At 42.2% G+C, this 22,977-nt stretch overlaps 2 protein-coding genes across 3 annotated transcripts in view; both read right to left on the bottom strand.

Annotated features, from left to right (window-relative positions):
• LOC111961385 (poly [ADP-ribose] polymerase tankyrase-1) overlaps positions 1 to 22,977 on the bottom strand; it is a 232,352-nt gene that overhangs the window by 119,697 nt on the left and 89,678 nt on the right. The gene's annotated exons all lie outside the window — the stretch shown is intronic.
• On the bottom strand, positions 1,460 to 22,692 carry LOC139025183 (low density lipoprotein receptor adapter protein 1-like). Its single transcript, XM_070440261.1, has 7 exons — positions 22,625 to 22,692; positions 14,779 to 14,912; positions 10,038 to 10,154; positions 8,913 to 8,984; positions 5,151 to 5,234; positions 4,481 to 4,602; positions 1,460 to 1,498 (listed from the first exon to the last, which is right to left on the bottom strand). The coding sequence occupies exons 1-7, from the start codon at positions 22,690 to 22,692 to the stop codon at positions 1,460 to 1,462; spliced, it is 636 nt and encodes a 211-aa protein (XP_070296362.1).

The raw sequence follows: 22,977 nt of genomic DNA, 5'->3' as shown, positions 1-22,977 counted from the left end.
CGGTATTTCAGAGATTCATACATCTAAATCCGATGTGTGTAGTTTTAGTCAGAATTAGAACAAGGACTTCTGTTCCTTTTTAGTATGTAAGCAGGGTGCAAGTGTGAAACAAATGATACAGGAGCTATCGACAGAAAGCTGTACACTGTGTTCCTTTCAGGACATTCTGTCCCCACCCAGGAGGGGAGAGACCTTGGGCTTGTAGTAGATCTGTATAAAAGGTGGCAGACAATGTATGAGAAGGAGAAGACTCGTGAACTATTTGTCATTGTCTTAGAGGAGGAGGGACAGTATGACGAAATGAGAGGTAAATAAACCAATGTACATGTAAGGATGGGCTGCGCTCTCGAAAAATAACTTTCTGACTATTGTAGCTGGGCCTCCGTCTGATTCATTTCACCAGTTTCCTACAATTCTGGGTTTCAGGCTGAGAGTTCATTGAATTGGGTTTATGAACATGGAGAATGTAATTCTCATGACACACACACACACCCACACACACACCACACACACACACACACACACACACCACATCCAACCTTCTGTGTGACTATAGAGATGGACACCACTCCCATCTATACTGTAATCTAGAAATTCAAGTCAGGTTCTATCGATTCTATTTCTATACCATCATCTCGGGAATCGTTCTAACAAAACGGTTCTGGCTTGGTTGGATCAATCCGGGGGCCCAAAATAAAACAAACAGAAAGAAAAAAGAACCGCCCTGCCTCTATTTACCCACGAGGCATTGTGATTGATGTAGTCTTCAAAAGCCCTCTAGCAGTTCTTCTGATCTCGCGTGAGAGACTTATGTCTCCTATAAATATATGATCTGCTGCCTCACTAACCTTAAAACCCTCATGCTGTCTGTCTCCTATAAAGTATTTCTGGCGTCATACACTCCTGACTACGCACTGACACAAGGCTTCATCTCTCTTGTTTTTACCCTCCCCTTCAGACATGTTGGATTCAGCACTGGGTCGTTGTTATGCAGTGGTTACCCTCCCCTTCAGACATGTTGGATTCAGCACTGGGTCGTTGCTATGCAGTGGTTACCCTCCCCTTCAGACATGTTGGATTCAGCACTGGGTCGTTGTTATGCAGTGGTTACCCTCCATACACCACTACCACTGATCTCAGGTCAGTCCATACACCACTACATTTATTTTTATTTTACTCTACTTTACCAACAGTTACTTTATTAAACTATTAGTGGATATTAGTGGATATTAGTGGATATTAGTGGATATTAGTGGATATTAGTGGATATTAGTGGATATTAGTGGATAGATGTGACCTTGATAACTCCCGAAAAATGTTTGTTTGCGGGAAAGTTATCTGGAAATTTCAACCCAGAAACTTGTTTTTATTCATACAGTCTCAGGTTGGGGCTTAAAACATGTTAAGAAATTAGATTGACACTATTTGAGATACAATAGAATGTAAAACAATTTAAATATTACCTTGAGAAGGCGTCATCGAGGCCGTCCTCCACGTCCTGCGAATAAAAAGGGAAACGAAGACAGCCCCATGAGACAAAATGTACTGTAGTACCGAATGTACTGTATGCATCGATGTGCATCGAAGATAACCTACAAATCGTAAGATGACCTCCACACTCTGTGAGTAGAAACAGTACCAAGACAATCCCATGACYCTGTACACATCAATGTGCAGGCCAATATAACCTACAAACTGTAACGTTTATAACAAAATACAGTACCAGTGTAAATTGTATACACCTCCTCAGTGCATCATATAATGAAATAGCTTCAATCAAATAGTGCAGTGATGTTTTTATTTTTTATTAAATCGGTGTGTCCCTCACGGGACAGTTAAGCTAACGTAGGCTAATGTGATTAGCATGAGGTTGTGAGTAACATGAACATTTCCCAGGACATTGACATATCTGATATTGGCAGAAAACTTAAATTCTTGTTAATCTAACTGCACTGTCCAATTTATAGTAGCGTGAAAGAATACCATGCTATTATTGAGAAGAGTGCACAATAATGAATTTGAAAATATATTAATAAACCAATTAGGCACATTTGGGCAGTCTTGATACAACATTTTGAACCGATACGCAATGGTTCATTGGATCAGTCTAAAACGTTGCACATACACTGCTGCCATCTAGTGGCCAAAATCTAAATGCACCTGGGCTGGAATTATACATTATGGCCTTTCTCTTCCATTTAAAAGATGATGGTACAAAAAAAACATTTTTTTTTTTAATTTTTTATTATCTTTTACCAGATCTAATGTGTTATATTCTCCTACATTATTTCACATCACTACAAACTTCAAAGTGTTTACTTTAAAATGGTATCAAGAATATGCATATCCTTGCTTCAGGTCCTGAGCTACAGGCAGTTAGATTTGGGTATGTTATTTTAGACGAAACTTTTAAAAGAAAAAAGGTTGATCCTTAAGAGGTTTTAAGTGAATTACCAAGAGCTGCAGAGCAGTATTTAATCTCTACACTGTTTCAATCTCCACTGAGTGTACAAAATTGACGTTGTTCTGAGGGCAAATGGGGGGGGGGTGTTCCTAACTTTGATACACTCAGTGTATATCAATATTTTAAATCAATATTAGTTTGTTAATAATATTGCACTGGTTTGTGACGTACGGTCAAATTTAGAATACTAAAGGAGACATATTTCAGATACATCCTTTGGGAGACTTTTAATAAAGAATATTCAGTAAATAAAGAGAGAGAGAGAGTGAAGAGAGAGAGAGAGAGAGAGAGAGAGAGAGAGAGAGAGAGAGAGAAGAGAGAGAGACAGAAGAGAAAGAGAAAGAGAAAGAGAAAGAGAAAGAGAAAGAGAGGAGAAAGAGAGAGAAGAGAAAAGAGAGTGAAGAGAGAAAGGAAAGAGAGAGAGTGAAGAGAGAAGAGAGAAAGAGTGAAGAGAGAAAGAAGTGAAGAGAGAAAGAGAAAGAGAGAGAAGAGAGTAAGGAGTGAAGAGAGTGAAGAGAGTAAAGAGAGTGAAGAGAGTGAAGAGAGAAGAGAAAGAGAGTGAAGAGAGAGGGAAGAAGAGAGAGGGGAAGACAGAGAGAGGAGACAGAGTGAGGGAAGACAGAGTGAGGGGAAGACAGAGTGAGGGGAAGACAGAGTGAGGGAAGACAGAGTGAGGGAAGACAGAGTGAGGGGAGACAGAGAGAGGAAGACAGAGAGAGGGGAAGACAGAGAGAGGGGAAGACAGAGAGAGGGGAAGACAGAGTGAGGGAAGACAGAGTGAGGGAAGACAGAGAGAGGAAGACAGAGAGAGGGGAAGACAGAGAGAGACGCAACCAAATCCTGAGAAACACAAAGATAATTACTTACACATTGGAAATAATTTACAAAAAAACAGAGCAAACTAGAATGCTATTTGGCCCTAAACAGAGAGTACACAGTGGCAGGTTACCTGACCACTTGACTGGCCCAAACTTAAGGAAAGCTTTGACTATGTACAGACTCAGTGAGCATAGCCTTGCTATTGAGAAAGGCCGCCGTAGGCAGACATGGCTCTCAAGAGAAGACAGGCTATGGTCTCACTGCCCACAAAATGAGGTGGAAACTGAGCTGCACTTCCTAACCTCCTGCCAAATATATGACCATATTAGAGAGACATATTTCCCTCAGATTACACAGACCACAAAGAAATTTGAAAACAAATCCAATCTTGATAAACTCCCATATCTATTGGGTGAAATATCACAGTGTGCTATCACAGCAGCAAGATTGGTGACCTGTTGCCACAAGAAAAGGGCAACCAGTGAAGAACAAACACCATTGTAAACACAATATATGTTTATTTATTTTCCCTTTTGTTACTATTTTCACATCGTTACAACGCTGTATATATAGATAATATGACATATTTCACTTGCTTTGTCAATGTAAACATATGTTCCCATGCCAATAAAGCCCCTTAAATTGAAATTAAGAGAGACTTTATAATGTAGTTGACAGACTAGTTGATGAGATGTGGTTACTCTCATCAACTAGTTCTCCAGTGAGGACATGTATCAGATGAGTGATACAGGTGGAGTATTTAACATTCAAAGGGGAAACGCTGCCCCCTAGTGGCCAGTATATGTCAACACAGCTGCATAACAAGTAACCGCTCTTGTGTTTGGAGTAAGTAGAACATTCACCTAACCACTGATCCAGGGTCAAGCTATCATAACTTGATGTTAAGTTTAGGATTTGTGAACCATAAACTAGTATTTAGGGGTGACCTCTACACAGTTTATCATCCGTTATCTCTAAACAATATCCTGGAACAGTCCCAATTTATCATCCGTTATCTCTCAACAATATCCTGGAACAGTCCCAGTTTATCCTCTGTTATCTCTCAACAATATCCTGGAACAGTCCCAGTTTATCCTCAGAGGAGAAGAAATACTGTGTGATGTTTGAGTCACATTAGGTGTGATAATGGGACTGGCTAGACCAATCAGAGGCCTGGAACCCAAGGTCGTGACCTACCCAGGAGTCGTGTTTGATTGGTCGTTTCCGGGTGGGTTTGTTGCGGGGCGAGCTGAACGACATGGAGAAGAATGGCCGTCTCAGTTTCTCTTCCTTCTCCAGGGGCTGGTGCTTCTCTGAGTCTGAGAGAGAAAGAGACAGAGGGGGAAGGAGCAAGGGAGGGCGGTTGGAGGAGAGAGAGAGAGAGATAGAGAGGGGAGGGGAGAGGTAGAGAGGGGAGGGAGGTTGGAGGAGAGAGAGAGAGAGAGAAGAGAGATAGAGAGGGGAGGGGAGAGGTAGAGAAAAAGAGAGAGAGAAAGAGGTCTTATCTTTTGTTGTTCCTTTGACCCTGCGTCACAGGACAGAGTAGATCAATGAAAGCCCATGGGACATGGCCATCACAGTAGTAGAATTTTAATGACCTGAAACTTTCAACTATAGTGATCAGGCCAGGTCCCCGAGGCTTTACTGCACCACTTTAGCAGAATCTCAAGCTGTCTCCCCTGAAGCCATGAGCACTGGGAGGAGAGTGGAGCAGAGAGTAGCTAAGTGACTTACCTCAAGCGCAGTGTGTCTTACGGAGGGGTCTACATCTGCAGACTCCCTGCCGTGCGAGAGTTGAGCAGCAAAAAGGCTTTAGTAACAACAGCTGTCAAGGTCATACAGCAAGAGTCCCGGGAAGTTGACCTACCTGAGACACAGTGTGTGTTTGTCGTCTCTGTCTGTCCATCGCTGACAGAACACGAGCAGCACGTCCTGGCCTTCTTACTTTTATCTGAGGACAGAGAGGAGAAGCAAAGAGAAGAGTCTGAACTTAAAGGGTAAGATTCTCTCCATATCAAGCACTTTAGATTCCAACAGCATTAAACAGATTAATGATCTTACCTTCCTGTAGATATGAGTTAAGAGTTAAGTTACCTTTATACTCAACCTTCCTCGATTTTACTGTCAGTTTAGTTTACTCACTTTTCCCGATTTACTGTTCAGATGTTAGTACTTTTTTTCTTTTCACTTCTGAATTTATCTGTAGAGTTTAGTACTCACTTCCTGATTTTACTGTCAGAGGTTTAGTACTTTCACTTACTTCTGTTCTTCTTTTGATATTTTAGCATCTTGTTCAGAGGGGTTAAGTACTCACCCTTTACCTTGATTTATCTGTCAGATGTTTAGTTTCTTTCACCTTCCCTGAATTTTATACTGTCTAGTAGAGTTAGTTAACTTTCACCTTCCTTGATTTTATTTCTTTTTTTGTCCAGAGTTGATGTACTCTTCACCTTTTCCTTTTGATTGTATTACGCTCCGTTAGATGATTCAAGTAATCTATAAAACAAAAAAACATAAATTTAAATTTTCCACCTTCACAACATATTTGTTTATTGTGTACTTGTTAGTAGTTAGTAGTTTAACTTTTTTTTTTACTTTCTTAAATTTTTTAAAAAATAAGATTTTACCTGAGTTAGAAGTTAGGAATACTAACTCTCCAACACCTCCCCCATCCCATTTTTCTACCTCTGTATTTATAACCGGTTAGATGTTTTATGTTTGGGAACTGGGGGAAAAAAACCTAGACCACCCAACCCAAAAATAAACCTGATTATTACCGGCAAAAAAAAGTATAGAAGAGGTTAGTATTTATTTCTATTAAGCACGCTTCCTGATGGTTAACCCACACCCTCGTTCACGACGTCTACGTACTGTTACCTTGACACTGATTATACATGTTTTAGATTGTTAGTATAGACTAGCCTGTCTCCCCACCTTCCACCTACGACTTTACATACTTCATGTTTGGCCCCCGTTTCAGAACGCTCTAGTAATGCGTGGGCAGCGGCGTTCCGATTGTGAGAAAAACGCAGTATAGAAGTTAGTACTCACGCTTCCATAGATTTACTGTTAGAGTTAGTATCTCACTTGCGACCTAAAGATTAGGGTTGAGAGCCGGGCTGATTAAGAAAAGGTTAAGTAACAAAATAGACCCACTTCACCAATTAGATAATAACTGTTAAGAAGGTTAGGTAACTAAAAGGCACGCGCGTGTGGCCATGATAATTACTAAGTTAGAAAGATTAAGTAGCTGGGAAAAACACGGCGATTACCATTACCGAATTTACTGGTTAGAAAGTTAGTACTATAAAAGCACTATTCCTGATAAATTTAACCAACACCTACGTTAGAGTTAAGTACTACTCACCTTTCTTGCATTTAACAGTAAACTCACGCAGTCTCCGCTCACTCCTCTCGACCTTCCTGGATTAAACTGTTAGAAGGAGTTAGTAACTCCCTTTCACTCTTTTTGTTCCTTGGGTTATCCGTATGATGTTATGTTAATCTCATTTCTGCAATCTTTTCTGTCCTGATTTTTATATACCGGTGTAGAAGCTTCGTACTCCCCGCGACCACTACCTGGGATCTTACCACCGTTAGAGTTAGTATTCTCAACCTTCCTGATTTTAATCTGTTAGAGTTAGTACTCATCCTTTCGCTGACTTTCCCAAAACTGGTTAGAAGTTAGTATAATTCACCTTGCCTCCCCGATCCTTACCCTGTTAGTAGTTAGTACTCTTACCTTCCGCTCCCGATCTAAACACACGTTAAGAAGTTATGTAACGTTCGCCACTCGGCTCTTTTTTATCCCGTGGTCGTGTCCTGATTTGTGATTGTCGCATTTATGGTTAGATTACTTTACACACCTATCATACCATGATATTACTGTTTAGAGGGCTTGTTTTTACTCCGGCCTCACCTTCCCTGATTTACCGTGAGAGTTAGTACTTTCACACTTCCTACTAGAGTTAGTTCACTTGTCTAGAGATTTACTGATCAGACGTTTCAACCTTCCTGATTTATGTTAATTGTCTCCTCCGGTACGTTATAGCAAGCTTCTCACCACCTTCCTGATGCTACTGTTAGAGTTTAGTACACCTTCCATTCGTCTTTACCACCTTCATACTGTTAGGTTAGTACTGACCCTTCCTTGATTTTACCTGTTCAACGAGTTCAGTACCAAAGTTCGACCTTCCTGATGTTACATGAATAACAGAGTTTAGTACTTCAAACCGTTCCCTGGACATTTACTTGGTAGAGTTGTTAAGTACTACCTCTAACGATAGAGAATCACCTTACCTGAGCTAAAAAACTAGTCAAGCGTTAGTACTAAATCACCTTCCTGATTTACCGTTAGAGTTAGTACTGACCTTCCTGATTTACTGTCAGAGTTAGTACTCACCTTCCTGTTTAACTGTCAGAGTTAGTACTCACCTTCCTGATTTACTGTCAGAGTTAGTACTCACTTCCTGAGTTACTGTAGAGTTAGTACTCACCTTCCTGATTTACTGTTAGAGTTAGTACTACCTTCCTGATTTACTGTCAGAGTTAGTACTCCACCTTCCTGATTTACTGTCAGAGTTAGTACTCACCTTCCTGATTTACTGTCAGAGTTAGTACTCACCTTCCTGATTTACTGTCAGAGTTAGTACTCCTTCCTGATTTACTGTCAGAGTTTAGTACTGTACTCACCTTCCTGATTTACGCGTTAGAGTTAGTACTCACCTCCTGATTTACCGTTAGAGTTAGTACTCCACCTTCCTGTTTACTGTTAGAGTTAGTACTCACCTTCCTGATTTACTGTCAGAGTTAGTACTCACCTTCCTGATTTACCGTTAGAGTTAGTACTACCTTCCTGATTTACTGTTAGAGTTAGTACTCACCTTCCTGATTTACTGTAGAGTTAGTACTCACCTTCCTGATTTACTGTTAGAGTTAGTACTCACCTTCCTGATTACTGTTAGAGTTAGTACTCACCTTCCTGATTTACGTTAGAGTTAGTACTCACCTTCCTGATTTACTGTTAGAGTTAGTACTCACCTTCCTGATTTACTGTTCAGAGTTAGTACTCACTTCCTGATTTACCTGTTAGAGTTTATATCACCTTCCTGATTTACTGTAGAGGTTAGTACTCACCTTCCTGATTTACTGTAGAGTTAGTACTCACCTTCCTGATTACTTTGAGTTAGTACTCACCTCCTGATATTACTGTTAGAGTTAGTACTCACCTTCCTGATTTTACTGTTAGATAGATTTTACGTTTGAGACTTTTAGTACTCACCTTCCTGATTTACTGTTAGGTTAGTACTTCTAATTTCTTTGTCATCTATCTCTGTCTGATGTTATACTCCTGATTTAAGAGTTAGTACTTCACCTTCCTGATTTACTGTTAGAGTTAGTACTCACCTTCCTGATTTACTGTAGAGTTAGTACTCACTTCCTGATTTTACTGTTGAGTTAGTAGCTCTCCTTCCTGATTTACGTCAGAGTTAGTACTCACCTTCCTGATTTACTGTTAGAGTAGTACTCACCTTCCTGATTTACTGTTAGAGTTAGTACTACACCTTCCTGATTTACTGTTAGAGTTTAGTACTCACCTTCCTGATTTACTGTTAGAGTTAGTACTCACCTTCCTGAGCAATCTCCCACAGTCCAGAGCTACTTTGAAGGCCTGGGCTACTGTTAGCGTCACAGCCTGGGCCTGTCAATGACAGAACACAGAACCTCAGAGAATAACGCACTCTGATCGGATACATCTTCAAAAGAACCTCAGGGAATGATACATGGCTTAAACTGATTCAGAGTGACGTCTACCATAGTTAACCGCCCTGATTCAGAGTGACGTCTAGCATAGTTAAACCGGCCCTGATTCAGAGTGATGTCTACCATAGTTAAACTGTCCCTGATTCAGAGTGATGTCTACCATAGTTAAACTGTCCCTGATTCAGAGTGATGTCTACCATAGTTAAACGTCCCTGATTCAGTGTGATGTCTACCATAGTTAACTGTCCCTGATTCAGAGTGTGTCTACCATAGTTAAACTGTCCCTGATTCAGTGTGATGTCTACCATAGTTAAACCGGCCCTGATTCAGAGTATGTCTACCATAGTTAAACTGTCCCTGATTCAGATGATGTCTACCATAGTTAAACCGGCCCTGATTCAGTGTGATGTCTACCTAGTTAACTGTCCCTGATCAGTGTGATTCTACATAGTAAACTGTCCCTGATTCAGAGTGATGTCTACCATAGTTAAAACGGCCCTGATTCAGAGTGATGTCTACCATAGTTAAACTGGGTTTGATTCAGAGTGATGTCTACATAGTTAAACTGGGTTTGTGATTCAGAGTGATGTGTCTACCATAGTATAAACTGTCCCTGATTCAGAGTGATGTCTACCATAGTTAACTGGTTTGATTTAGAGTGATGTCTACCATAGTTAAACTGGCCCTAACTGTTACGAGTTTAAGAAATATACAGTAAACATGACACACACGCACTACCCAATTGTTACCGGACAAGATGGAGCCAGCACATCAGCTTTTTTACTGCAGTCTGCATCTAAGAGAGAGGTTTGGTTTTCTATTGAAAATCCTGGTGTCTTATGAAGTCAGAAGAATAAAACTTCTTAATTTATTCAAGGTCTTATTTGTGATATTCAAGTGTCTGGGATCATTAACTATCAAACAGACTTTTAAATGATAACAGTAAGATGAGGGAGTGTCTTTTCCAAAATGAAAACTGTTGCTCACTTACGATCTTCTTCTTGTTGGCAGAGGAAAGCTTGGCACTCAAGTGTCTCATTGAACTGACTCTGGGAAACGTAGGCCAACACCTTGTCCTGAGTTTTATCTGCTGTGCAGTAAAGAGATTCTGCAGGAGAGAGAAAAATACACTCCATCAACCAATGGGTCTAAGGGTAGAAAATACAACCCCATCAACCAATGGAGGTGAGAGAGAAAGACAGAGAGAGAGTCTAGGATATGGAAAAATACAACTCCCATCAACCATGGAGAGATGAGGAGAAAGACAGGAGAGAGTCAGATATGGAAAATACAATCCCAATCAACCAATGCGGTCTAGGATATGGAAGAAATGACATAGAAAACATAACAACAAACTTCACTTCAATGTCAAATAAAAAACTGAACTTCACTGTCAAATAAAACCTGACCTTCAATGTCAAATAAAACCTGACTTCAATGTCAAATAAAACCTGACTTCAAAACTGTCAAATAAAAACCTGACTTCACTGCCAAATAAACCTGACTTCAATGAATAAAACCTGACTTCATCGTCAATAAAACCTGACTCACTTGCAAATAAAACCTGACTTCAATGTCAAATAAAACCTGACTTCACTGTCAATAAAACCTGACTTCACTGTCAAATAAAACCTGACTTCACTGTCAAATAAAACCTGAACTTCAATGTCAAATAAAAACCTGACTTCATGTCAAATAAAACCTGACTTTCACTGTCCAAATAAAACCTGACTTCAATGTCAAATAAAACCTGACTTCAATGTCAAATAAAACCTGACTTCATAAACATTCTCTGGAGTGATGAATCATGGTCTCCCGAGTGGAGCAGCGGTCTAAGGAATTGCATCGCAGCGCTGAGGTGTCACTACAGCCTCGTGTTCGATGTGTCACATCCGACCGTGACCGGGAGACCCATGAGGCGGTAGCACAATTGGCCCAGCGTCTTCCCGGGTTAGGGGAGGGATTTCCTTGTCTCATTGTGCTATAGCGACTCCTTGTGGTGGGCCGTGCGCCTGCAAGCTGACTTCGGGTCATCAGTTGGACAGTGTTTCCTCTGACACATTGGGGTGCGACTGGATTCCGGGTTAAGCGAGCAGTGTGTCAAGAAGCTGTGTGGCCTGTCAGGGTCGTGTTTCGGAGGACGCAAATCCGTAGCGGAGTTGCAGCGATGAGACAAGACTTTAACTACCAAAGGGGTAAAACAGTGATGGAGTGATGAATCACGCTTCACCATCTGGCAGTCCAACGGACAAATCTGYGTTTGGCGGACGCCAGGAGAATGCTACCTGCCCCAATGCATAGTGGCAACTGTAAAGTTTGGTGGAGGAGGAATAATGGTCTGGGGCTGTTTTTCATTGGTTCGGGCCCCTTAGTTCCAGTGAAGGGGAATCTAAACACTACAGTATACAATGACATTCTAGATGATTCTAACTTTGTGGCAACAGTTTGGGAAGGCCCTTTCCTGTTTCAGCATGACAATGCCACAGTGCAGAAAGTGAAGTCCATACAGAAATGGTTTGTTGAGATTGGTGTGGAAGAACTTGACTGGCCTGCACAGAGCCCTGACCTCAACCCCATCGAACACCTTTGGGATGAATTGCGAGCCCAACATCAATGACTGCGAGCCCAACATCAGTGCCCGACCTCACTAATGTTCTTGTGGCTGAAGGATGCAAGTCCCCGAAGCAATGTTCCAACATCTAGTGGAAAGCCTTCCCAGAAGAGTGGAGGCGTTATAGCAAGCAAAGTGGGGACCAACTCCATAATACATCTATGATTTTGGAAGAGATTTTGATTAGCAGGTGTCCACAATACTTTTGGTCATGTAGTGTAGTTCCCATGCCAATAAAGCCCTTTGAATTGAAGAAGAGAGAGGAGGGATAGAGAAAAAATATATAGAGAGAAAGACAGCGAGAGAGAGAAGACAGCGAGAGAGAGAAAGACAGGACACAGAGAGAGAAGACAGAAAGAACAATAGATAGATAGAAAGAAAGAGCGAGAGAGGAAGAGAGGAGACAGAGAGAGAGAGAGAAGAGAGGAGAGAGCGAAGACAGAGCGAGAGTGAGAAAGACAGAGAGAGAGAGCGAGAGAGAGAGAGAGAGAGAGACAGACAGACAGACAGACGACAGACAGACGACGACAGACAGACAGACAGACAGACAGACAGAGACAGACGACAGACAGACGACAGACAGACAGAAGAGACAGACAGACAGAAGAGAGAGAAAGAAGAAGAAGAGAGAAGAGAGAGAGAGAGAGAGAGAGAGACAGAGAGAAGAGAGAAGAGAGAGAGAGAGAGAGAGAGAGAGAGAACAGAGAGAGAGACAGAGAGAGAGACAGAGAAAGAGAGTATGATGATAGTTTTTTACCATAACTCCACTCTGCGCTCCCCAACCTGTTGCAATGCATGAGCAGCAGGCCAATCACAGCAGGGCGTGAGGGGAACTCATGAATATTAATTAGGTATATATACACAGATGGGCCAAAGAGACTGCGTCCCAAACCCCTACGGACCCTAGTCAAAAGTAGTGCACTACATGTAAAGGAATGGGTCCCATTTGGGATACAGACAGAACATTGAAGACAGAGCAGAAAACGAACTGAACACATCATGCTTTATGGTCTTAAAAAAAAAACTCTTTACAGAATCTTTAAGCGTCTGTCAAAGATGTAAAACCTCTGAACAGGCTTAGAAAGAGATTCATTAGCAGGGGCCACAGTATTAACCTCTCAGGGAAGGGGCTGATCTAGGATCAGATTCTATCTGTCCATGTCATATTTTTTAACGTGATCTAAAAGACAAAACTGGTCCTAAATCAGCACTCCTACTCAATCTACATACATCTATTAAACACAATGTCACAGCAAATGAGAACGTCCCCACACGTAGCAGAGAACAGTATTAAATGTTGAAGAGATGTGCATGTATTTCTCTGCAACGGAGACAAATACGCCCTGTCCAGCTCTTTTACACTAGCAAAGCCAATGAAAATGGAGGCCTAGGAATATGGATCAACGAGAGAGTCGATTTGATGGCTAGGCGCAAGGACACATTATACTATAACTGACTAAGTTCCTCCATGCCTCCATAGAGAGGACGGAATCACAACCAGTAGGACTCAACACACCACTACCCTGTTTCAGAGAAAGTACATTATGACTATAAAATCCGAGTCTATGTCCCATCATAAGAAGATAGACAGTAAGAGCCGTAGACACCTAGCGACAGGCGAGCCGATTTATTTCGGTCTACAGATATGACTTCATAGTAGCATTGAGGAATGTACCTTAACTTCATGGTACGAATAGTGTTGCCGTTGAAGACATGGAGGGAACCACCCACGTAACCTGAGCAGTACACACGACCCTCTACCGCAACCAGCGTTATGAGGAGGTTAATGACCAAGTAACTCAAACAGTACCACTTCAGAGAGTATTGAGTCCTTTGCAAGGCACCGAGCAGAAACCAAGGTAGAGGCTATCTATACTAAACAGCGACAGAGATGTTAAAACTCAACTAAACACTAGTCACTGACCTCATCCATACACTGTCCAAGACTGAAAAGGTAGGGACACCACCCCAAGGTGATCAGACAGACAACGCCTAATGTTGGGAGGTTTTCCTGGAATTGAAGGCTACGAACAGTTAAATGTACCTTAGTGAGACTTTACTGCGTCTCTGACCGGCTGGATGAGAGCAGACTTGAGAGAGCCAAAACCAGGTTACATACCACACTAAACGACATTTTGCGAGAGAAAACCCAAAGATCATTTAATGACGATATAGAATAGCAGAGAGGTTATTCAACTACAACTTATGTGAGAGGAGGAGGCAAAGACCTCTAGCCGATAACGAACCAACTTATGCATGTCAGCTATTCAAGAAAGTAATACATTGTCAGTCGCACGACCTAACCACTCAACTGTTACCAACATTCGTGTGAGCGAGGATGGAGGAGGTGACAGATCAGTAACTCAAATAAGTCCCGAATAACACTAAATATCCATAAAGGGACGCCTATATACTACTGTCCCACTTGTAATCTGTGCGAAGCAAACACCGACGTAAAACGAGGTGCAACCGTGACATCAAATTGATCATGCCTGTTTAATCAGCTTCCTTGATATGGCACCTGTCAGGTGGATGGAGTATCTTGGCACAATGGATGATAATGCCAACACTAACTGGGATGGACTCACAAACACATTTTTGTAAGGCAACAATAACACATATGTATTTTTCGCACATGAAATGAGGAGAGCGAACACCCTAATGTGTAACATGTGCGTATGGAGAATTATTCGGAATTCTTTATTTATTTTCACAAGACTCAAATCCAATTGAAACCGACCCTTCTATACTATCAATGCTGTGTCGTCCTGATTGAATGAGGAGGGAAACCAGTAACAATCTACACTTGTATTCGGCGTTGTACAAGAACGAGACACAATCATTATGCACCCATCACAAACACATTATATGGTTTCCCTACGTCACTAGAGAGAGGCAGATAAAGCTCAAGACTTACATAGCAAATATTACTTATAAGGGAACGTAAATCAGTAAAACTACGATATCATAGCAAGAAAAGATTGTTATAATTATGTATTAAGAGGAATCAATATCCCAAATTCTCTACCTAACGACACTGACATATGTCAATCTGGAAAGAAAACATCTCCGACCTCCCCACTAGCCGCGCGAGAGATGCACCACTCTCGCATGCGGATACTCGACCTAGTCCTGAGTTTGCTCCGAGCGGGGAACAAGCTTGAGCGCAGCTCATCAGAGCACACTGCCAGCGACTCCTCGGATATGAAGCGATGGCGACACGAGTTCTCTGAATTAGCGCAGACCTTAGATATACTGATTATGGCGCCAGATCACACCGGAGGTAATACTAGAGGAATCACACCCACGTTTGCAAGTTATACAACATAGAAGACAGAGCTACATCACGAATAAAATCTGGACAAATACGAAGTGCAAATAAATCGGAGAAGAGATATAGCTCTGCTACCCACAAAATGTTGAGAGAGGCTATGTCAAGGACAAGTTCTCTATGCAGATCATTGGATTGATCCATCAACTTAGACTGAGCTATGTCCAAGAGAGCCTTAGAGCTTAAACTAACCACTGGGACGCACTTAGTAAAGGGCCATGGATGTGCTAACTAGACACAGTCTCACTAGCTTATGTTTTTATCCCTCTCGACAACATGTATCGCCTACCATGACGCAACCAAATATGGTCCGGCTAGGAGGCCACCGTCCTCAGCTAAGATTTAAGCGGGTTTCACTCGAGCATAGAATGAGATTATGCTGGAACAGTTGGGCCTCGTATAGATGTTGGTCAAGTCCCTACACAGAGATAGCATTTAGACGAGATGAAGGGTCGCCTGTGTATCTCTTTTGGGTCTCGACTGGATGAGACTCGAGAAGCACTGATTTACGCGGCTCTGAGAGCGCGGCAAGATGCCATTATCGGATTTTGCTCGAAATCAACCACCAGGAAGCCGTGAGTCTAGAAGTATGTGAGCCTTGGAGAGGTATAAGGCGAGGCAGCTGATCTACATTGGTCAATCTTCCTCTCTCTCAAACCAAACAACGGATCCACTGCACGGAACACCACCTACTGTTGTGTATACGAACCAATACAGTATTGATGAGCATATCTTGAGGAGGTGAGCATTCGCTATGCTTCGAGCAAAATGAACGCCGAGAGGAAATAAACAGGCATCACAAAGATCAGTATGTGATGTATGCCTTCAAGAAACACAAGTGGTTGTATGCACAGCACATGAAATTGTTCTACTATAGGCATTATAAAGCTATGAGGAGCATCGTTGGAATGTAGAGTGAGGTTATTTAGAGCGACCAAGTCGTTGGTTGTGGGTCGCGGTAAATCAACTGGACACTGAGAAGGGCCATAATGGAACAAACGATACGAGTATAAATAACATCCAGCCTCCTGTAAGAACACGTAAGTATTCTACAGCTCTAACCACATGCGCAGCGTAAAAACTTTACAGTTGGCACTCATTCTAACTTGGGCAGTACATAGCAGAGGCTTACATACCCTGGCATTCAACATTCTACCCAATAAAAATATCAAGAATCACTATGCTTGTGGCGCACCAGCTGTTTATTGAAAGAATAGACACACACCTCGCCAACGCATCGTCCCAGATGTCGGTGGTATTACATAGACGTATGACCTCTGGTGATCTGTCTCATGACCAGGAACTCGGCACTATTCATCCGTGTCCCGTGCGCTGTCTCAGAGAGTCCCAAATGTGTCGGAACTGAGGTGGAACAAACTAATATAAGACACCAACTTACAGCTAGCCGATGCTTTTGTGACATTTGGGTCCAGGTGTGTAAAGATCTATAGACTCGATAACGGAGCGTCATCTTCCAGGTTTTGATTCTCTGCCAGGTGCACTTGCTCGGCGAACGTTGGCCAAAATATGGAGAACGAGGCACCGGCATGTTTTAGCATGAGACGTTCGCGCAGTACGAAAACGCCTGGCCTTCCAGAGGCAGGAATATCTGTAACGCGCGGTAGTCGAAAGAGCGTTCGATAAAGCGCGCCGGAGGATGAACTCATGCCCGTAGCTGTATTTTTTTCACTTAACCGCTTTCCTTCATACACGTGCACACCACGGTGACGGGTGCGATGCTCTTTGGGCTCTTTGAGTTTCGTGTGGGGCCACGCCAAACATTATCCCTCCACGCTTTGCCTGGCTCTGGATTACATTAAACCAGTTAACATATAGATTGCCTTGTCTCACTTTGGAGGAGAGTAACAATTTCCACGGCTTTGACTAATACTGAAGCTCTTTGCTATCGGACTCATCAGGGCAAGAAGGTACGTAGCTAGAGCCGGGAGAAAATTCTAAATCACATCTATTGATACACACAGAGTAAGTAGGGAGCAAACAATGTAAAAAGAGTAGGCCACTTCAATAATTATGAAAAGTGTTGCCCAAAATCTGAGTTGAAAGTCCAATTGGCCCAATGAGCTACATTCCTAACTTAAGGCGATGAGATACTACTAGTACAAATAATTATGCCGTTACCAAATTCTCGTTTGACTATCTATTGGGCATAGATTGCCAATTAGGCGTCTGTGACGCTCAATACAAGACCTAGTTCTCAATCAAAACGGGTTGGTGGCTGATATAATATATCTAAAAAAAATTGTACAAACCCTTCATTTTAAACACATGGAGGCTCAAGGTCACTACTTAAGTTATAGCATAATATATTGTACTTCACATATAGCTGAGTCGAACGGCCAACCGGTTAACGGCTGTCTAGGAGACCACAAATTCGCGTTTGCAGAACGCTTCTTTGATTACGTTAAACATGGGACTCCCAATCACGCCCGGGCCTAATATTTTGATCATACAGCCTGGATTCTAAAAACAACAAGTGATACTAAAAGTTTATGTGTACCGCCCTCTTTGCACGAGATGCGGGGCCCCTCAGACACACCTACAATTGCTGCAAACTCAAACATACTACAACCAAATTGCCCCCAATACCATTTAGAACAACACAAGAGACAAAACATACAGTTCTATCTCTGACATTGCATAATCTCAAAGTATTTGTCTAAAGTAAGTTACTATTAAAAAATAAAAAACTCAAATCAGCATTTACAATAAGTATTGCAGGACCCTTTACTCAGTACTTTGTTGACGCATCTTTGGCAGCAATTACAAGCCTCGAGTCTCTTGGGTATTTGACGCTACAAGCAGGCACATGTAATTTTGGGAGTTTCTTCGTAGGTCCCTGCCTTCTAGGAGTTTTCACTAGCCACCGTGCTTCTACAGTCGTTGGCTGTTTGGGGTTTCTGGTATAGCACTTTGTGACATTTGCTAAATGTATAAAAGAGCTTTAGAAATACATTTTGAAAAATTAATTCCCCCATTCTTTTTCTGCAGATCATCTCAAGCTCCGTGGTTGGATGGGGAGCGTCGCTCACAGCTATTTTCAGGTCTCTCCAGCAGATTGCGTTGCACTTCCCTGACCAAGGCCCTTCTCCCCCAATTGCTCAGTTTGGCCAGGTGGCCAGTTAAGGAAGAAGTCTTGATGGTTCCAATACTTCTCATTTAAGAAACGATGGAGGCCACTGGTGTCTTGGGAAACTTCATGCTGCAGACTTTTTGGGTACCCTTGCCCAGATTCTGTGTCTCGCGCTGATTTCTCGTGTGTACTTTATGGTGGGGTAATTGTCAGTTCACTGGCTCCGGCAGGGGGCCCAGGTCAAGAAGAAGGTCTTGGATGGGGTTCCAAACTCTCCCATTTAAAGAACGATGGAGGCCCAGTGTTCTGGGAACCTTCAAATGAATGCTGCAAGAAGACAATTTTTTGGTAGTTGGTACCGCCTGCTTTCATGCTGCAGTGACATTGTTTTTTTTTGGTACCGGATCCTTACCCGCCCCGCGCCCCCCCCTCGCTTGCCCAGATCGTGTCCTCGATCACAGTCCCCTGATCTCGGAGCTCTACAGTACATATTCCTTCGACCTTCATGGCTTTGGTTTTTGCTTGAGGGTATTACTTATTGTAAATAAGGTATTTCTGGCTTTTTCTTTTTAATAAATAGATAAAAAAGTCTAATAACCTGTTTTTTACCTTTTGTCTTTATGAGGTATTGTGTGTAGCATTGATGAGGGGGAAAAATAATTACTTGATTCTTTCAGAATAAGGCTGTAACTAAACAAAAATGTGGAAAAGTGAAGTGGTCTGAATACTTCTCCGAATGGCACGATAGTGTTAAGCTCTCAATACTCTCAGGTATCCATTCTGCTTCTCCCTAGAGTTCTCACGCCATAAGCTTCACGATATGACTGGTTTCAGAGGTTAACTACAATCCCAACGGGATGTGATACGCTAGAAAACGTGCAATAATCATGTGCTGCAGAATATGGGCTTTCGAAAACATATTATCTTCAACGGCGAGAATGAAATCCTCAAAATAAATAAAAAAATACACTTTGTACCTGTCTCAGTTTTGCACAAGTCCATTACTAGAGGTTGGCCGATTAATCGGTTAGGGCCCGATTTCAAGGTTTTTCATAACAATCATAATTTGTCCTTTTTGGACATGCCGGGATTATGGCCGATTACATTAACAACATGAGAAAACTGTGTGGCAGGCTGACCACCTGTTACGTGAGTGCAGCGTAAATAGGACCTTGTGGATGAATGAGCCAAGGGAAGTTGCTCCAGCTAGCATTAAACTTTTCTTATAAAACAATCCAAATCTTCACATAATCCCAGTAATCTACAAACATGGTTTGATGCCATGTTTACTAGGTTAACTAGCTGTCCTGCGTTGCATAATAATCAAATGCGGTGCCTGTTAATTTATCATCGAATCAATTGTCTACTTCAACTTTTCAAAAGGGTGAATGATTTGACAAAAGCACATTTCGCGAAAGAAAAGCATACATTCTTTGCGACAAATTTACCTAACCATACACATCAATGCCTTTCTTAAAAATCATATAAACCAGAAGTTATATAATATATTTAAACGCTGCATATTTAGTTAGGGCAGGCAATTATTAAACTAGGGAAATTATGTGCACTTAATCTTGCGTTCAGTGCAAGCAGAGTCAGGGGTATTATGTCAAACAGTTTGGGTCTCTGTCCTGGATCGTTGCGAACTGTTTTCTTGTGCTAACAAAGACCGTAATTAAATTTTGCCAGAATTGTACATAATATTGAAAGGTTGTGTCAATGGTAACGCAATATTTAGACTTAGGGTTGCCACCCGTTGCAACAAATAATAACGGAATGGTTCCGTATTTCACTGAAAGAGTAAACGTTTTTGTTTTCTGAAATTAATGTTTTCCCGATTGGACCCATATTAATGGAGCAAAGGCTCGTATTTTTGTGTGGTTTATTATAATTGAATTTGATAGAGCCAGTCTGACTGAGCGGTGGTAGGCCAGCAGCAGGCTCGTAAGCATTCAATCTAACCAGCACTTTACTGTGCTTGGAAGCATGCTCTTAGCAATGGCTTGAAGCAAGCTTTCTGTTTATGACTTCAAGCCTAAATCAACTATCTGAGAATTAGGCTTGGCAATACTTATCAGTTTTAAGACATCCAATAGTCAAGGTAATGAAATACAATGGTATACAGAGAAATAGTCGACCGCGTCATAATTCCATAATAACTACAACCTAAAACATCTTAAGCTGGGGAATATTGAACACCAGCTCACATGTTCTGGCAAGGAATTTAACGTTAGCTTTTTACAGGCATATATTGGCATTTTTACTTTCTTTTCGGCAATATTTAAAACCAATTGAACATGTTTAATCTATTCATTTGAGACTTAAATAGATTTTATTTATGTATTATTAATGTTAAAATAAAAAGGTTCTTGTTCCATCAGTATTGTTGTAATTGCATTATTACAAATATATATAGAAATTGGCAGAAAAAAATTAATTCCGGGTATCGGCTTTTTTGGTCCGCCAATAATCGGTGTGAAAAATCATATATCGGTCGACCCCTAAATCCATACAGCTTCCACTTCCAGGGGGGGGGTGAGTCACACTTACTACACCAGGTGTTCTGAGCATAATAAATAAGGGCCGCCGGAGATGTCTGCCATTACGGTCTCGTAACCAATTGTGCTATTGGGGGTGTTGTATTGGTTAACTTATGTTGGTAACATAATAGTTTTCTGGACACGTCTCTTAATGACCGAAAATAGCGTTCAAAGATATCAGGATATCAGAGGCATAAGGTTTAACTTATCGGGGACGTAGGTCGGGGTGCCTTGTAAGGAATCCGACGGCGGTTGGGTAATCCTGACCTCTACCATCAGTCCTATTTAAGCAACGTATAAAAATCACTGGATAACAAAAATAAGATGAAGCTTACAATCAATCAAATATCGCCACCAAATGGACATTAAAAACGTTAAATATCTTATGTTTCACGAGTCGTGTCTGAACGACGACTATTAATAACTCCAGCTGGCGGGGTTTACGGCTGGCATGCAAGATAACGAACAGCCGTCGTGCGAATTACAGGGGTGGCTGGTATGGTGTATATTTGTTAAACACAGCTGGTGCACAAAAATCTAATAGTAAGGAAGTCTCAGGTTTTGCTTGGCTGAGGTAGAAGTAATTCTCATGACAAGCTGTAGAACCACACTATTTAAAGATGAGTTTATCTATTTCTTCGTAGCTTGTCTATTTACCACCACAAACAAATGCGGAACTAAGAAGCAACCAATGAGCTGTATTACGGCCATAAGCAAACAGGAAAAGAGGCTTCATCCAGAGGCACAGCGCTACCTAGCGGCCGGGGAACTTTAATTGCCAGGAACTTAAATCCCGTTTATCTCATTTTCTACCAGCATTGGTGTTATGTGGGCAACAAGAGAATAAAGAAAAAAACTCTAGACCACTTTACTCCACACAACAAGAGACGCGTACCAAAGCACTCCATCGCCCTCTCACTGGACAATCTGACCATGATCTATCCTCCTGATTTCCTGCTTACAAGCAAAACAAAGCAGGAAAGCACCAGTAACTCGGTCAATAAAGAAGTGGTCAGATGACATCAGATGCTAAGCATCAGGACTGTTTTGGCTTGCACAGACTGGAATATGTTCCTGATTCTTGTCTTCCGATGGGCAGATGAGGAGTACAGACCACATCAGGTCACTGGCTTCATCAATAAGTGCATTGAATGACGTCCGTCCTGCACAGTGACTGTACGTACCCCAACCAAAGCCATTGGATTACAGGCAACATCTGCAACTGAAGCCCTAAGGGTAGAAAGCTGTCGCTTTCAAGGAGCTGCCCTCCGAAACAACCATAAAACAGCAAAGCGTCATACAGGACTAAGATTTGAATCGTACTAACAGACCGGATCTTAAGCACTGTCGGATGTGGCAGGGCTTTGCAATATTCCAGATCATAAGGGAAGCACATTGCCAAAGTGACACAAGCCTACAGCGAGCTAAAATTAAACTGTAATGGCTCACTTCGAGGCAAGCAACCATGGACTGAAGCATGCATGAACCATCAGCTGTTCCAGACGAAGTGTGATCGCGCTAATCCGTAGCCGATGTGGCTTAAGACCTTTAAACAGGTCACATTCACAAGGCCGCAGGGCCAGACGTGATTACGATGACTTGTACACCGAGCAGCAGACTGACCAACTGGCGGGAAGTGTCTTCACTTTATAATTTTAAACTTGTCAGTGACTGGAGTCAATACTCAACTTATATTTCAAAGCACATCCACCATAGTGTTCCTGGGCACAAGGACTAGGTAAACTCTGCCTAAATGACTACCGACCCATAGGCAGCATCACATCTGTAGCCATGAAGTGCTTGAAAGGCTGGACATGGCTCAACTATCAAAATCACCATATCTAGAACGCCTAGACCCACTCAATTGTGCATACTCGCCATAATCTGCAACTGGATCATGGGGACTTACCCGACGGGCCGCCGCCAAGGTGGTAAGGATAGGTAAACAACACATCCGCCACGCTGATCCAGCAACACGGGGGCCCCTCAGGGGGTGCGGGCTCACCTCGACGCCTCCTTGCATTCCTGTTTCACCGGCATGACTGCAGTGGCCAGGCACGACTCCAACACCATCATTAGTTTGCCAACGACCCAACATGGTAGGCTGATCACGCGACAAAAGATGAGACAGCCTATTAGGGAAGGTCAGAGACCTCGCCGTGTGGGTGCCAGGACAACAACCTCTCCCTCAGACATGAACAAGAACAAAGGAGATGATTGTTGGGGACCCTACAGCAAAAAGAGGACCGAGCACGCACAGCCATTTTTCATACAAACGAACGGGGCTGTAGTGGAAAGCACAAGGTTGAAGCTTCAACAGTTCCTTGGTGTCCCACATTCACCAAGAAACTGTCATGG

This window comes from Salvelinus sp. IW2-2015, linkage group LG4q.1:29, assembly GCF_002910315.2.
Source record: "Salvelinus sp. IW2-2015 linkage group LG4q.1:29, ASM291031v2, whole genome shotgun sequence".
Taxonomy (NCBI): Eukaryota; Metazoa; Chordata; class Actinopteri; order Salmoniformes; family Salmonidae; genus Salvelinus; species Salvelinus sp. IW2-2015.
This window is presented reverse-complemented; position numbering and strand designations above follow the sequence as displayed.

Coding starts and splice junctions, on each gene's coding strand:
- LOC139025183 (XM_070440261.1), bottom strand. CDS start 22,692: ATGGTGTTGGAGTCGTGCCTGGCCACTGCAGTCATGCCGGTGAAACAG. Junction 14,913..22,624: donor GAATGCAAGGAGGCGTCGAG/GTGAGCCCGCAC, acceptor CGCCATAATCAG/TATATCTAAGGTCTGCGCTA. Junction 5,235..8,912: donor GTGGGAGATTGCTCAGGAAG/GTGAGTACTAAC, acceptor CTCTGTCCTCAG/ATAAAAGTAAGAAGGCCAGG.